Source organism: Takifugu rubripes, chromosome 13, assembly GCF_901000725.2.
Source record: "Takifugu rubripes chromosome 13, fTakRub1.2, whole genome shotgun sequence".
NCBI classification, from domain to species: domain Eukaryota; kingdom Metazoa; phylum Chordata; class Actinopteri; order Tetraodontiformes; family Tetraodontidae; genus Takifugu; species Takifugu rubripes.
The window spans coordinates 15,183,458-15,197,383 of NC_042297.1; the positions used below are offsets into that span (position 1 = coordinate 15,183,458).

Below are 13,926 nucleotides of genomic sequence, written 5' to 3' on the forward strand. Positions count from 1 at the left end.
TGGGGTGTATACTTTGACCTGTTTAGTCATATTTGTTTTCTCTGCGCACAAGTTAACAGGTTCAGATGTGCCAGACACTCTCTGAAACTGGAATAGTGGTAAATAAACTGGCATATATAGAATTGCTACAATATATCACCAAGGTGAGACCAAAACTCTATTGGTGAGGTTGATTGGTCAAAATAAGACAAAGAACTCCATCCAACCACTTCTGTAACCCTTTTCTACAGGAAAATTCCAGAAATTGATTCAATTTCAATTTAACACCTGATGCTGAATTCCTGACTTTTTTCAGGATCAAGAATAAATCCAACGGTTTTTTACAGTTATTGCATGTCCAGACACATTTCAGGGGTAAAAACAACAGATATTAGAAAACATCAAAGAAAAGCTGCTTAGCTGTTACCTATGGGACCGAGTAGCAAAATATCCTTTGAGTGTTTATCCTTTGAGACTCCCACGTGAAATCAAATCCTCAACACTGTATTTTCTTATTCACTGTGTGGGCGAGGCAGACAGGCCGCTCCACGACATCGAACATCCTATAAATGCCACAAATGGATTGAATGAATAGGCTTCACGACAGGAACAATGAGGCTCCAAAGGGTTCAGCAAATCAATAAAGATGGGCTTTGATGATAATGGATTAGCATATGTTGATGTTGCAAGAGGATATGGTTTATGCATGAGAGCTTTGAGTGTGCTCGAGGTAATTGTGTAATTCTTCCTCCCCCGTTGTGGATTGTCACGACGCCCTGATGCTGTAGCATGTTCGCCAGTTTCACCCTGGAACAAAACACTCTGCTGGTGAGACACATCATATCGTTCCGTTCTGCTTTTCGCAGCAAGAAATTAGTGTCAATCTTACATTTCACCGTGTTGCTTATGCTGTGCTTAGAAACTTGCAGGTTATATTACAAAGCAGAACTGGATAACCGAGGAACACTAAGGTTCTATCGAGACTTACACACAATGTGACCCTAATCAGGAAAAAGAAATGTGGATGCTTGTACTGAAGCCGAGCTGGAGGCTTCCATGAAGAACGACAGACCTAATTTGAGAGGAAGACGAGAGGTCCTTCTCGCTACCCTGACCTTCTCCTTGTGCACCAGTTTGGAGTGCCCGCTTATAAAAATAGGCACAGGCTGCAAAACGTCATTAAAATTGCTGCAAAATCACAAGGACGCAGTTATATGACCTATGAGAAGGTCGTAGGTAAAGTCAAGTCTCTGACAACCCCCCACCACCACCACCACCACCACCACACACACACACAAACACAAGAAAGCTAATTTTTGTGGTAACTTTAAAATCTATTTACACCATCTTTTTTTCTTACATAGTAAAGGTTAAATGCTTTGCTACGTTGCTGGTTGCACCCCCCCCCCCCCCCCCCCCCCCCCCCCGCCGGGCAAAGCATAGACTCCTCTTGACTACGGCTCCCCCTTGTGGTGCACATGAGACTTTAACTATAAATAGCTGTGAGGCAGATTGTTGTCTTGACGATGCATCAGCATTTGAGCTGTAAATAATCTGCTTTTGAGCCCTTTTGGCAGACTGATGCTGTGGTTGTGCACCAGAGGACACTACTGATGTAATTCGTGTATCAATGGAAAATTATTTCTTTATCCAAATGTGGCATGAAAACAAAGAATCTTGACGTCATGAATAAAACGAGTTGAATCCAGTCAGATCACAGCAATAGTTGAGGCAAATAATTGAATTGAGACAAAATTCATTGGTGTGTTCAGGAGTTATTTTGGAGGATTCATCAACAAAATCACCCTGAAAAAAAGCTTTGCAATAAAAGACAACTGTGCTTTCCCTCTGAGCAAATATATTTTAATAATAATATAATAATAATATATATTTTCCACACAGCAAAATTATTAGCAGAGTTGTAAACCTTCACAAGAACCTTCAACGTTGTGTTTATAGGTTGCCAAGTCACTGTCGTCTGGCGACCGTGGATGCCTGGTGAACTACTAACAACAGATTCTCAGGAGTGTAGAGAACATGTGTTTCCACCTGAGAGTAGGTGTACATGGACCTTTACACCCATAGGTCCCTCAAGTTCACAGTCCTTTTTTCTTTTCATTCCAACAACAAGTGTAAGGAGCAGCACACCCCGAAGCTGTATTTGGAAGTTCCGTTGGCCATAATGGGACCTTGTCACAGCTTCCTGTAAGGATCTTTTTTGGAATAGCTTATCTTCTGATCCCGTGTCAAGGATGAGATGAAGGCCAAGGCTCTGTCTGTAAGGGAGTGCATCTGGGAATCAGAGGAGTGCCACCTGGTGGACGAGATACCCGAGGACCTCCAGACAACAAGCGTATGTTTGCCGAACATCTTCAGGTCCAAAAAAGTCAGGCCCCTCACCAGGCTTCTGACTGGACCCACTTACCAGGTCTACTACACTGCCAGGGAGCTCTTGCTCAAAGTGCTGGACAGAGGAGCCATCCAGAAGCTGATCCGGAGAGCTGCAGGCATGAGGGCAGTTGCCAACCGCCAATCATACAACCAGGGTAAAGAGCAGAGTGCAAGTCTGTCTGAGGGGGAGTATACCGAGGCATTGACCTGGTTCTCTATAGTCCTACAGAAAGGTGTGACCGAGGGCTTGAACAGCAGTTATGACCCTGATCTGACCCTGACACTGGATGGATGGCAGGGTTTCCTGAAGAGAAACAGCTTCCAGAGCAGCCTGGTGTCACTTACCAGACTGGAGGATGGAGAGAAGCTGGAAATCCTGTCTGCTTTCTGTGGCCACATAGCCAGATGCTACCAGGCTTTATACACACCTGGTCAGAACCTGGCTGTGAAGAAATACAGACTTTTCTACCAGCAGGGATCGTGTTCGCTTCATCTGGCCCTTCTCTGTGACATCAGCTCTGGATTCATCTGTAATATGCTCCTGTACAGTCCAGAGCATCTCCAGAAGCAGAGCAGGAGGACAGTGGTGGAGCAGGTGGTCGAACACCTTCTGAGACCTTTCTGCAGCCAAAGACTCACGGTTCAGCTGGACAGCTCAGCATGGATGGACGGCACGCTCACGGACACCTTCTCCGGATTAGGGGTCGATGTCCACTTTGTTCCGACATCGTGTCCAGTGAAGGAACCTGGTCAACAAACCCCTGACGATTCACCGGTTCAGGTCAGTGCCCACCTGCAGGGCTGGACCGGACCCGCCCTGTTCCCTCTGTCAGACCAGAAAGGCTCAGGGGCAGATGTGTTTCTCCCGGGGATCTGGGTGACGCTCCACATCGTCTGCATCAACACATTTACACTCCACACGCTGCAGAACCAGGGTTCAGGAAAGCAGGTCCATCTGATGGAGTTCACCAGGACTCTGGCCTCCCAGCTGGCCATGGACAGCAGCACCGCCGTGCCCGCTCTACCACGCTTAAACAGCATTTCATACCGAGAGAGCAGTTCAGCCAATTCATCCAAGCAAAGGTTGGTTTTAACGTGCGTCTTCCAGACAGGCTGCAGTGTGACAGAACAATAACGTCCCAATTTACTTTGTTTTGATCGCTGCTCTTGAAGAACTAACATCACCAGAGCAGGAGTATGCGGTTTGGACAACTCGGGCAACTCCTGCTACTTGAACGCCGTGTTACAGTGTCTGTGCTCCACTGTGCCCCTGGTGGAGTACCTCCTTAATCAGGACACTCAAGCAGAACTGGCCCAGTAAGACCTCAACAACTGCTCTGTCTGCTTCTTTATCACATACTTCATATGTTCTCCTGTTTGTCCATAACTTGCCCCCATACCTCACAGGGCAGTAATGTGGGAAGTATTAGGAGTAGAAGGTGGTGGAGATCAGAATTCATGTCGGATGGCTGCAGTTTTTTCTAGGTGTTTGACCCTTCGTGCAGGTCTAAGTGCCGGCTGGGAGGGGTGTTTGTGCAGCTGTTGAAGAAGATGTGGATGGGGGGTTACTCCAGCTGTGCCCCTGTGGAGGCCAGGTCTGTGCTGGGCTCCATTCTTCCTCAGTTCAACAACTACAGCCAGCAAGACGCCCAGGAGCTGCTGCTGTTCCTCCTCAACGTGCTGCACGATGACCTAAAAAAGGTGACGAGGCGGCAGATGCGCTCGTCGACGCTTCAGCAGAGGCGGAAACAAGGCGATAAAAGAAGCATCGCCGCTGCAGCGTGGGAGACCACAGCCGTCTCTCAGCTGTTTGAGGGTCAAATGAGTTTCATGACCCTCTGCATGCACTGCGATCACCAGGCACACAGCTCGCAGACCTTCACAGTGCTGTCGCTACCGATTCCCACGGACACCAGTAAATGCACCATCGAGGTAACGTTTTAGAGCCGCAGACACACTGGGACACAATATTATTTCAGATGATACCCCCCCCCATCTCTCTCCTCTGCCTGTGCTGTGCAGGACTGTCTGTCACTGTTCTTCCAACAGACTATCCTTACTGGGGGGGAGCAGATGCTGTGCTCCGTGTGTGGGCTGAGGAGAGAAACCACAGTCTTCACGTGTCTGGATAACCCCCCCGAGATCCTCACGCTGCATCTGAAACGGTGGGTTGAGATGTAGGCTATGACCCAGAGTGCTGGTGATGGGCGGCATCATTAGCGTCACTGCCAGCCTTCAGGACAAACATCATGCTGTCATTTAGGGAATCCTACATTTATTCACCCTAAATGAGCCTTTTTATTAGAGGCTGAGAAATGCTGCACCCTCCCTCCCCCCTGCAGGTTTGGATGCAAAGGGAAGAACCAAGTGAAATTAAGGACCAATGTTCTTTTCAACATGAAGCTCAACATCAGCCCGTTTCTGTCCAGCCCAGAGCAGAACTCCTCGTACAGCCTCTACGCTGTGGTGGTGAGTAAAGACAAGTGTAATCCGAGATTAGACATTTCTTTAAGACTTAATGTGATAATATAAGAACCACAATCTTCTGTTTGCCTTTTCGAGAATCACACAGGTAACCTGAACATGGGCCACTACACAGCGCTGTGCCAGAGTACCATAACTGGGACCTGGCACCATTTCGATGACTCTGCGGTCAAAGAGGTGCAGGAGGACTTTGTGCAGTCCTCTAGCGCCTACATGCTGCTCTACAGCCGCAGGCTTTTTCAAAAGCCGAACATCCAGGGACTGAGTGTCTGATCACCTGGTGGGACAAATTCTCAACATTTTGTGGGGAATTTTAACTAAATAAATGGATCGACTTTTAACCGTCTGTACCGAGATGCTTTCCTCAACAATTCCGCAGTAACTGAGACACAGGCGCAGCCATTAATTTGAAGCAGCTTTAATAAATACAGATACGAGTTGTTTGAGATTAATATAATTGTTATATCTGAAAATATGGTTACGGAGGATAATGGGGAAAAAAGAATATACATATGTATAAGAAAACTGATTCTGATCTCATGCGAGGCAATAAAGCTGTCAAAATCTCTGGTCCATCCAGGACAAAAATAACAAATAAAGGTTTGTGCTTGCTTTCGTCAGTCTGTCGATCAGCAAGTCAGGCAGTGAGGTTGGACACCAACACCTAAGTGTCAAAGTGTCTTCATGCTCCCCTGGGTCAGCACTGAACATTAAAATAAAGTTAATCAGACTAATCAAACCTATATCCTCCTAGAAATGTGTTCCATCCCAACCACTATACCATTGATTTTTTTTTTTTTTTAAATAGTGTTTAAGCGGATTTAAATATGACATAAAGTGAGAATAAATTTTACAATAAACCTCTGCCACTGGCAGGAGACAAGCCATTATACTTGAGAGTATTGTTAGCGATAGATGCCTGCTGTTAAACAAAAATCTAGATTTAACAACTTAAAGTGATTGCATAATGTATAAGTATGGGAATGCAAGTCATCTAAAGAATGCTGAATTTCTGGATCCTGTTCAAACAGGTTAAAATCCCCGAAAACTGGTTTGCTCCTTTAAATGTGCTAATACTACAATGGCTGCTAGATAGACAAAAAAAGCCCCAACTTAATTTGGTCACTTTAAAAGATTGGAACACTTTGCCTTCGAGTATTTACATCTTCATTGTGCAACATTAGCATTTTTTAATGTAGACGGCATCTATGTGTTAACCCTGGTGTATAAGGTGGAGAACAGTTCCATCCACTCTAAATGCAACAGTTTTAACCAACCCTAAAGCACAACCATTATGGTCTAAAAAAGAAAAAGAAAAAAAGTCAGTAAAATCAGTAAAAGCACCATCTGCTGAGTCTCTAGATTATCAAGATTACAAACAGAATGCTCGTTTTAGCAGATGCAAAGCCCACTTCCTGCTGAAGCGGCGGGTCTCCGACGAAGGTGGGCTCCCCCTCACCCTCTTCAGAATGGCCTTGCATGCGTGTACATGACCAGTCACCTTGCTACTGCGCCTGCCCAGTCCTCACATGGATTTTATTTTAAGTGAAATTAAACACCCTCTCTCTCTGAGCATCACTGCTCAGGTGAAGTGTTTCCTCTTGTGGTCCAACAGCTCCATCACAGGGTGGAGTAAAACAGAATGTAGGCTGCGGAGGACTTGACCGAGGAGGTGGAGATGTCAGACACCTCGTGGTCATCAAACTTGAACCAGCGCTGTTTAAGGGCACTCTTACAGTAGGCTGTGTAATGGCCACCATCCAAACCCCCATAGTGGTTCTGTGGGCCAAAAAGGGAAGGTCAGCACATCAGAATATAAACAACGCTGACATACTTTACTCCTCATCATACATTGCTAGTTTTCAATAACTAATCATTTTTTACTTACTGAAACCGCATAAAGGCTGTATCTTTTCAGGCTCTGTTTGGGTCCAATGACATACTGGGCCAGGTCCAGACTGTCTAATGGGAAATCCACAGACGTTTGCAGCTTCTGTTTCCATCTGCCCTCATAGGAAAACCTGCACAAAAAAAGTAAAAGTATTATTTTTACACATGATACCAGAAACATGGGGAAAAGAAGCAAAAATGGGGAGGGAAAAGTGGTACGGACCGTTTTAAGTGCACCAGCAGAATGGGTGGGACCTTCCAGATCTCCAGTTTCTTGGTGGAGTCTCTGTGGGCTTTGCAGTGTCTGCAGAACACCTTGTTGTTGTCAGTCAGCTTCTCTTCCTTGGAGAACAACCTCAGACAATCCTGTTAAGAAACGGCAAAACCTTTAGAGAAGGCAAACAAAGCTATCCAACATTAAACATATTAAGGGTGTAAAATAGTTTCACTTCAAAGAGTTTTTGGACGCCCCCCTTAAAAAAAATAGTCAAACTATTCTAAAGTTGTCAGAAAACTAAAAATCTAGAGCCGCTTTTGATGGACAGGTGCCCGAGGACTGACCTGCAGGGAACACTTGCTGGTGGAAGCCAGAGGCAGCGACAGGTACATAAAGGTCTCAAAGGTCCGTGACTTGCGATGGCAGGTAAGACACTGCACAGTGGATTTGAACTGGCCCTGAAACAGCGCCACAATGATGGACTCATTCAACAGCTTGTGTTTCCTCCAGGCCACGTCTGCTGCAGTCTGATCATCTAGATGGTCATTTTCCTCCTCTTTGTATCGCTTTCGGTTGTCCGCCTGTCAGCAAAGAGATAAAAGTGTCAGAGGAAAATGGTACACAAGAGCACCAGCAGCGTTGGACATATGGAACACGTATAATAGTGAAGTCACAAAGCTAATGTTGACAAGAAAAAAAAAAACGGTGTTAAATTTTTAGTCTCGGCAGCATGCAGTTCAGCCAGTTCATTTCCATCATGACGAGGAAAAAAAAACTGGAAAAATAACAATTTTTGACAATAATATTGGATTATTAATTAGCCTGGAGGTAAACTGAGCTGGGACAGTCTGGATGTCACATGGTCCTGAACATCACACAGGAGAGATGATGAAATGGAGAGTGTCGTGACAAACACACATAATCAGCGTTGACAACCAAACAACTGACATGTACGGCAATACTGTACTTAACCACAGGTGGAAACAGCTTTTACACTGCTGCCTTTACCTCTATCTTTCTCTCTCATATCTTAGGAGATCTTACCAAAAATGTGAATATTACACAATCAAATCGATATCATTTGAGTCCATTACCCTATTCAAATGCAGAAGAAATCATTTAAATAAAATCAGTCCATACAGGCAATGAGGCATGTCTTGGGTCTACATGCAGATTCTGACAGCATCAGACCAGACAGATGCAGACACGCCACGCACGCTGCTGCAGGAGGAACAAACTTACTTACTCTCTAATTTGTCATCAAAATGTAACCCAGCAAAAAAGAAATAAAGAAAACTGTAAAAAGGACTAAGTTGAGAAACGTGAAAACGATTGCAAAAAACACATATTCACTCTGTATTTGATAGTTTGTGCACATCAACTCAATCTGTTGCTAAACTCCTGAAAATACCTTGTTGAGGTCCTCATGGAGCCCGTCCATGAGGAAGAGCAGCAGCTCCTGAGAGTCCTGTTGTTCATAACCAGAAAACTGCTCATTGATCTTTCCAATGGTGATCTTGAAGTCCCTCGGGCTGATGCACTTGTATAGACCAGACCACAAGGCTTTCATGATGACCCCAAACTCTTCTGCCACATCCCCTTTATGGCCAAGGATGTTGGACCTGGAGCGGAGCGGAAAGGGCGACACGGATGTTAAGTATATGCTGATGTCTGATTTTTTTGCTCACTTTATTTGACCCCTGACCGATTGATGTCATCCATGTAGTAGTTGTTGTTGAAGTACTCAGTCAAGGCAGGAGCATTGCACAAACACTGCAAGACGGAGTTCATGTAGCATGTGTTTCCAAGGTTACGCAGGCCAGTCAGTGACGCACCCAGCCCCCCGAAAGAAGGATTCAAGCTGCGAATTTTGGCTGCTGATGGTCGTGCAATTTCAACTTTGGAGTAGACTTTGGCAGGGGCGGGTCTGGAAAGCAATAAGCAGATTACTGATAGGTACCAGACAGAAGATGCTGCCCCCTTCTGAGAGTCAGCACATTTTCATTTTAACTTAAAATCACCAAAACATCCCAGGCCCTTACTTGGTGTCCCTGTTGATTGTGGGTATGACAGCAGCGGTGGTTGGAGCGACCGCCTTCTTCTGGGCCTCCTCTCTCAAGTCTTGACTGATGTCAGGGGAGGAGTAGGAACGTTTCAGTTTAGACTGCTCCCGCTCTCGTTCACGGCTGGCATCTGGCTGCGGTGCTTTCTGCTTGGCTGTCGGTGGTGTGGACGGTGGGGTCTGGGGAACGGTGACTTCAGGGGGGTAAAGGTGGACACGATTGGTAGGGGAATGGTAGTATCGGTAGGTCCCCGTCACAGTGTCGAGAAACTGGCCAAGTGAAAGTAGAATTTAGGATTAGGTGAGGATTTAACAAAAAAACGATCATGTCGAACTAATTAAAGTCAGTCAAAAAGCGTACCTTCATCCAGCCGTCTGGAAGGCCAGGTACAGTCCTACCCATCTCCTCACTCCGAGCTCTCGTCAAGGGCTCCCTCTATAAAATAAAAAGAATAAAAAGATGACATATAGCATGTAGATTCAATTTAGGGTTTGGAACAGTGACTACATTGATTATTAAATAATTGTTTTTTGATTTGAAAGGGCAAAGCAGAGCTTTCATTTTATTCTAAGTTCATTCATTTGCACAGGTTTGGGTGACGTGCACATTTCAGCCACAGGACCACACAGAACACATGAGGATTTGTCATTTTATCATCCGATCGCTGCGGTAGGTTTATGGAATTATCGATGACTTTACGCCAACGTGTGAATGGACGGTATAAGTGTCAGAATATATGCTTTTAATTCAACACTAGGGGACCCACCTTGATTTCATTGACAACATGATGTGGAGCAGGAGAGTCAAGGGACATACTCTTTGAGGGTGTGTCAGAGCTCTGCTCCTTTCCCCTCTTCTCTTTTCCCTCCCACACTTTGCTGCCTTTGTCCTCCTCCTCTTCCGCCTTCTGTCGCTCCAACTTCTTTCTCTCCTGATGCCCCCTCTCCTCCTCTTCCTTCTTGCCATTTTCCCCTTCTTCTCTTTGCAGTCTTTCTTTCTGCTGATACTTCTCTTCCTTTTCCCGCCTCTCCTCCTCTGAGCGCCGCAACTGGTTGCGTTTCTCCTGCTCTTGCTTTGCTTTCTCCATCACCGCAATGGCCTCTGAGTGGATCTGACTCTGTTCTTCTTTAGACAGAGAGGCTGGCGGAACAAAGGACGGTTTGACTGAGCGATCAGGGACAACTGGGCCATTCTGGGTCGACTCCTTTGCAGATCCATTTAGACTGTGCTTAGGTTCGTCCGAAACGTGGACTGAAGGTTTCTTGGCACGGTCGAACTAGGAGAGAAAACTAGAGGAATTAACCAACAATTTGTTTATACATTAAATTCTGTTACCTAGTATGATTGATGAAATACCTGTGGGAAAGCCTTGGCTGTTGTCGCTGTCTGGTTGGACACGCCTGCAACCGGCCCCATCTTACTGAGGTCCGGCCCAGAATTTGTGGAGCTCGTGACAGGGGAATCAACAGTGTCTGGCAAACTCTGAGCAACCACTGAGGTTTTAGAAGAGGAGGATTCTGCTGGGACTATGCCATTTACCAGCACAGGAACAGAGGGCTCCTGAAGGACCGCTTCAACATCAGGTTCTGGTTTGAGTGCAACGGGAGGCTTTGGTTCCTCTAAAGAGGGGTAACTAAAAGTCACTGTTCAGAAAAAAAGAAAAAGAAAAATAAATGACAGTGTTAAAGTTGTAATGTTTAAAAAAGGCCTTTGATACTCACATTGAGGGAGGGTACTGATGATGTTCTGTCTTGGAGGGTGCACTTTAGCATTTGTTGTGTACATGGGATAAAACAGCAGCCAGTTCTCATATCCTCCCTCCAAAACCAACGGCTCACTGCGCAGGATGGTGATGCTGTCCCACTGCAGAGTGTGAGAAAATATTATTATTGCTAATCCCACAATTCTATTGCTAATATTCAGTGTGTTTGACCCAAATACTTAAAGGTTAAGGCACACAATTACCTTAAAGAGGGCATCTTTGAGGCTCTTCAAGGTCGTACCAAGTTCAAGGTCTGTTACCGAACTGAACCAATCCAGAAGGACTATATAATCCACAAACCCCCGATGGCTCCACTTTTCTTTGGATACATCTGGCAACTTTGTTTCAATTTGATTCACAGTGATTCTGATTCAAAAATCACAAAACGAAAAAAACTATTAACACTGCAACTGAGACAATCAATCCAAATCAACATTCCCAATGTGAAGTTATAAAGTTGAGCTATTTCAAGACACAGAAATTACCCTGGAGTAATTGCCTCCTCAGGCACAGAGATGCAGGTCTGGGGTGGAACCTGTATGTGAGACTCTTCAAAATCTTTTTGGCAGCGCGCGTCCATGACAATTACTGTTATTGTCTGATCCTTCATCATGTGGAACAGCTTCTCAGCAGTGATGCCACCAGCTGGCACAGAACCTTGTAAGCAAAAAGTGTGAAATATGAATGTATGCGATATGGACATGGTCATGGCGTGGTCATCTTATGGTATTCTCCTCACCTTTTGAGGTTGAAGTCTTGAGTTGATTCTGTTCTCCTTTGATCTAACAACCACACACAGATCAACATTAGAGCCAACATATTGTCAACAACTAAAGAACAAAGATGTTGTTGTAGATAAAGTAAAGCATAATGATAATACCACTGTATACAATATTACTTGTTTTGTATATGCTATTGCGTCCAGTTGACCAGTTACTGACACATTAAATGTCATGCAACACGTAATACATTTGACTTTAATGTTTAAAATGCATATAATAATAAGCTGTTAACATGACATTTTCAGAATGAGATTATTGCTGGTTGTATTCTTCATGTAAAGTGTAAATTATCTCAGCATCTGGCAGCTTTACTAGAGTAAATGTTTTATGCTCCTGCAGAAAAGAAAAAGCAAGCATCCATTTGCAGAAAGAATAAAATATATCTGATAGGTATAAAAGTACATATACCGGTACTTCTTTACCTTTTTGCTGTCCTTGTTTGCTGCTGATGCTTTTGGAGAACTTTGACCACTATCTTTCTCTGTTATTTCCTCCTTCTTTTGCTTCTCTTCTTGTCTCTCTTTCTCCTCCAATTTTTTTCTTACCTCCACCTCCTCATATCTGTTTAAAATGGGGAATTCACAACACTTAAGTCTTGGGAGACATTAAAACTACGTGAAATTACAAACTAAACTACCCGACCTGAGTTTAAGGCTTCCAGACAACTTCTCAGCTTCTTCAATGGCTTTTTTAAAGCTGCTTGGCCCAAGCAGGGTCATGTAGTAATCCTTTGTGCATTGAAATAGTCACAATAAACTTTAAATTATACATTATCACAGGTCAAAAAAATTAGTGACACATTTTTGCATAAGGAACTTATAACAGACAGCAAATCTAACTTATCTGTACCATCTGTTTCTTGAAGTCTGGTCTTTTCTTGATTATGTCATATACTGTTAAATACTTCATGTACAGCACGTATGATCTCTCCTCATCTCTGTCCAGACGGCACTCCTCAGCCGCCTTAAAGATTTTGCAGGCACTCTGGACATAACTGCAACACAGAAAACAAAATACTTATAAGGAAACAGCCTTAAATCATCACAAGGTTCTCTTGTTCTTGATTCCAGTTTGAAGCAGGACATTTGTTACACGTTATACCGATGACCAACTACTATGCTGGCTTCATTGCAGTTTTGGTCTGTTACCTTCTGGTGCTCGTCTTCTCTGGCTTTACTTCAGCCTTTTTATTGAGGTCCCCCAGAGATGTGGACAGATACAGCTCCTTGACCCCGGAAGATACTGAAGGCATCTTTGTTGTGAGTTTGGTCTAACCTCGACAGCGGACAGCCATTCACTGCTGTAGCATAGCTCGAAACGTGTCTAGAAAAAAAACAAAATCATAAAAAGTATTTATGCTCTGCTTCCGTACCTTTTGCGTTCAGCACGGGTGGCTGTCGTAAGCTAATACTTAGCATAAGTTACTACTAGCCTCCGACATTAAAAGCGTCGGAGCGATATAAAAAGTGTCTCTTTATCGCCCAAACACCACGTTGAACGTAAAGAGACCGGAATGAAAATGTTGTAACCTCCAAAACATGACCTGTTGTTGACAAAACTTGGACTTTGATAGCGCTACCATATAATGCTGTCACTGTTAGCACACTAGCCCACATTACTTCGCTGGCGCAGAATATGTCAACATTGACGACGGGAACAGGGAAGTTCAAATTAACTTACAAAATGAAGCCCTGTACGCCTGCTAGTAAGATAATAATAATTTTACTGTAGCATGGGTAGCAACCTAACCACCAAGTTAATACAAAATGCATTTAACTAATTGGGTAGATTTAATTTAATTTGTTGCATTCCGAAATAGCAGTTGGCTACAGCGTTAGTAGGCGCTTTCATAACTCTAATAGGAGTGCGATAGATTAACAAAATTATGACATACTTAGAAAGATCGGGTAGAATATATAAATACCTCTGCTTCTTTTTTAAAAAAAAAAGATTTTTCTCCTTCCTCCTCTTCTTCTTCTTCTTCTTCTTCCGGGTTTACGGCGGATCTCATCCAGTTATGGGTCTTTTACCGCCCCCTACTGCTCTTTTGCAGAACATGAAACCAGGAAGTCCTTTTCTTATCCTGGAGAGAATGGTCTCCTTTTATGAAAATACTTTGTAAAGGACATAATCAAAGTACATCCTGATATTGAAAGAAAAATACTTTAACAAAAGAAGGCCATTGTGGGGAAATGTGACTTATACATGGCTTACAATTAATCAAGGAGAGCACTCTCAGATTTTACTCCTGGGCTTATTCAGTGTACGTCTGTCCCAATGTTATTCTTATTATTTATGTTTTAATAAAGAATGTCCTATCTCCTAACATTGCTTGTCACATTTCCAGACAATGCAATT

At 44.0% G+C, this 13,926-nt stretch overlaps 2 protein-coding genes across 6 annotated transcripts; one reads left to right on the top strand and one right to left on the bottom strand.

The window, feature by feature from the left end:
* The first annotated feature begins 2,214 nt into the window (after window positions 1–2,214).
* LOC115252031 (ubiquitin carboxyl-terminal hydrolase Usp2-like) lies at window positions 2,215–5,195 on the top strand. 4 transcript variants are annotated; one of them, XM_029846234.1, is made up of 7 exons: window positions 2,215–3,151; window positions 3,299–3,453; window positions 3,544–3,687; window positions 3,876–4,302; window positions 4,393–4,535; window positions 4,713–4,839; window positions 4,933–5,195. In XM_029846234.1, the coding sequence occupies exons 1-7, from the start codon at window positions 2,237–2,239 to the stop codon at window positions 5,125–5,127; spliced, it is 2,106 nt and encodes a 701-aa protein (XP_029702094.1). In that variant the 5' UTR covers window positions 2,215–2,236; the 3' UTR covers window positions 5,128–5,195. The 4 variants fall into 4 exon arrangements, with proteins under 4 accessions (XP_029702094.1, XP_029702093.1, XP_029702091.1 ...); XM_029846233.1 differs by having other exon boundaries at window positions 2,215–2,525; window positions 2,592–3,453; XM_029846231.1 differs by having other exon boundaries at window positions 2,215–3,453.
* A 61-nt stretch (window positions 5,196–5,256) lies between these two features.
* Window positions 5,257–13,597, bottom strand: usp8 (ubiquitin specific peptidase 8). 2 transcript variants are annotated; one of them, XM_011610021.2, is made up of 19 exons: window positions 13,493–13,597; window positions 12,717–12,891; window positions 12,418–12,562; window positions 12,211–12,296; window positions 11,991–12,129; window positions 11,526–11,568; window positions 11,272–11,443; window positions 10,990–11,152; window positions 10,746–10,887; window positions 10,381–10,667; window positions 9,791–10,300; window positions 9,385–9,459; window positions 9,004–9,293; window positions 8,667–8,888; window positions 8,373–8,583; window positions 7,306–7,542; window positions 6,968–7,110; window positions 6,743–6,875; window positions 5,257–6,633 (listed from the first exon to the last, which is right to left on the bottom strand). In XM_011610021.2, the coding sequence occupies exons 2-19, from the start codon at window positions 12,818–12,820 to the stop codon at window positions 6,475–6,477; spliced, it is 3,261 nt and encodes a 1,086-aa protein (XP_011608323.2). In that variant the 5' UTR covers window positions 12,821–12,891; window positions 13,493–13,597; the 3' UTR covers window positions 5,257–6,474. The 2 variants fall into 2 exon arrangements, with proteins under 2 accessions (XP_011608323.2, XP_011608324.2); XM_011610022.2 differs by having other exon boundaries at window positions 13,463–13,528.
* Window positions 13,598–13,926: the final 329 nt, after the last annotated feature.

Coding starts and splice junctions, on each gene's coding strand:
- LOC115252031 (XM_029846231.1), top strand. CDS start 2,237: ATGAAGGCCAAGGCTCTGTCTGTAAGGGAGTGCATCTGGGAATCAGAG. Junction 3,454..3,543: donor GCCAATTCATCCAAGCAAAG/GTTGGTTTTAAC, acceptor CTGCTCTTGAAG/AACTAACATCACCAGAGCAG. Junction 4,303..4,392: donor CCAGTAAATGCACCATCGAG/GTAACGTTTTAG, acceptor TGTGCTGTGCAG/GACTGTCTGTCACTGTTCTT.
- usp8 (XM_011610021.2), bottom strand. CDS start 12,820: ATGCCTTCAGTATCTTCCGGGGTCAAGGAGCTGTATCTGTCCACATCT. Junction 8,889..9,003: donor ACAATCAACAGGGACACCAA/GTAAGGGCCTGG, acceptor ATTGCTTTCCAG/ACCCGCCCCTGCCAAAGTCT. Junction 8,584..8,666: donor TACATGGATGACATCAATCG/GTCAGGGGTCAA, acceptor GCTCCGCTCCAG/GTCCAACATCCTTGGCCATA.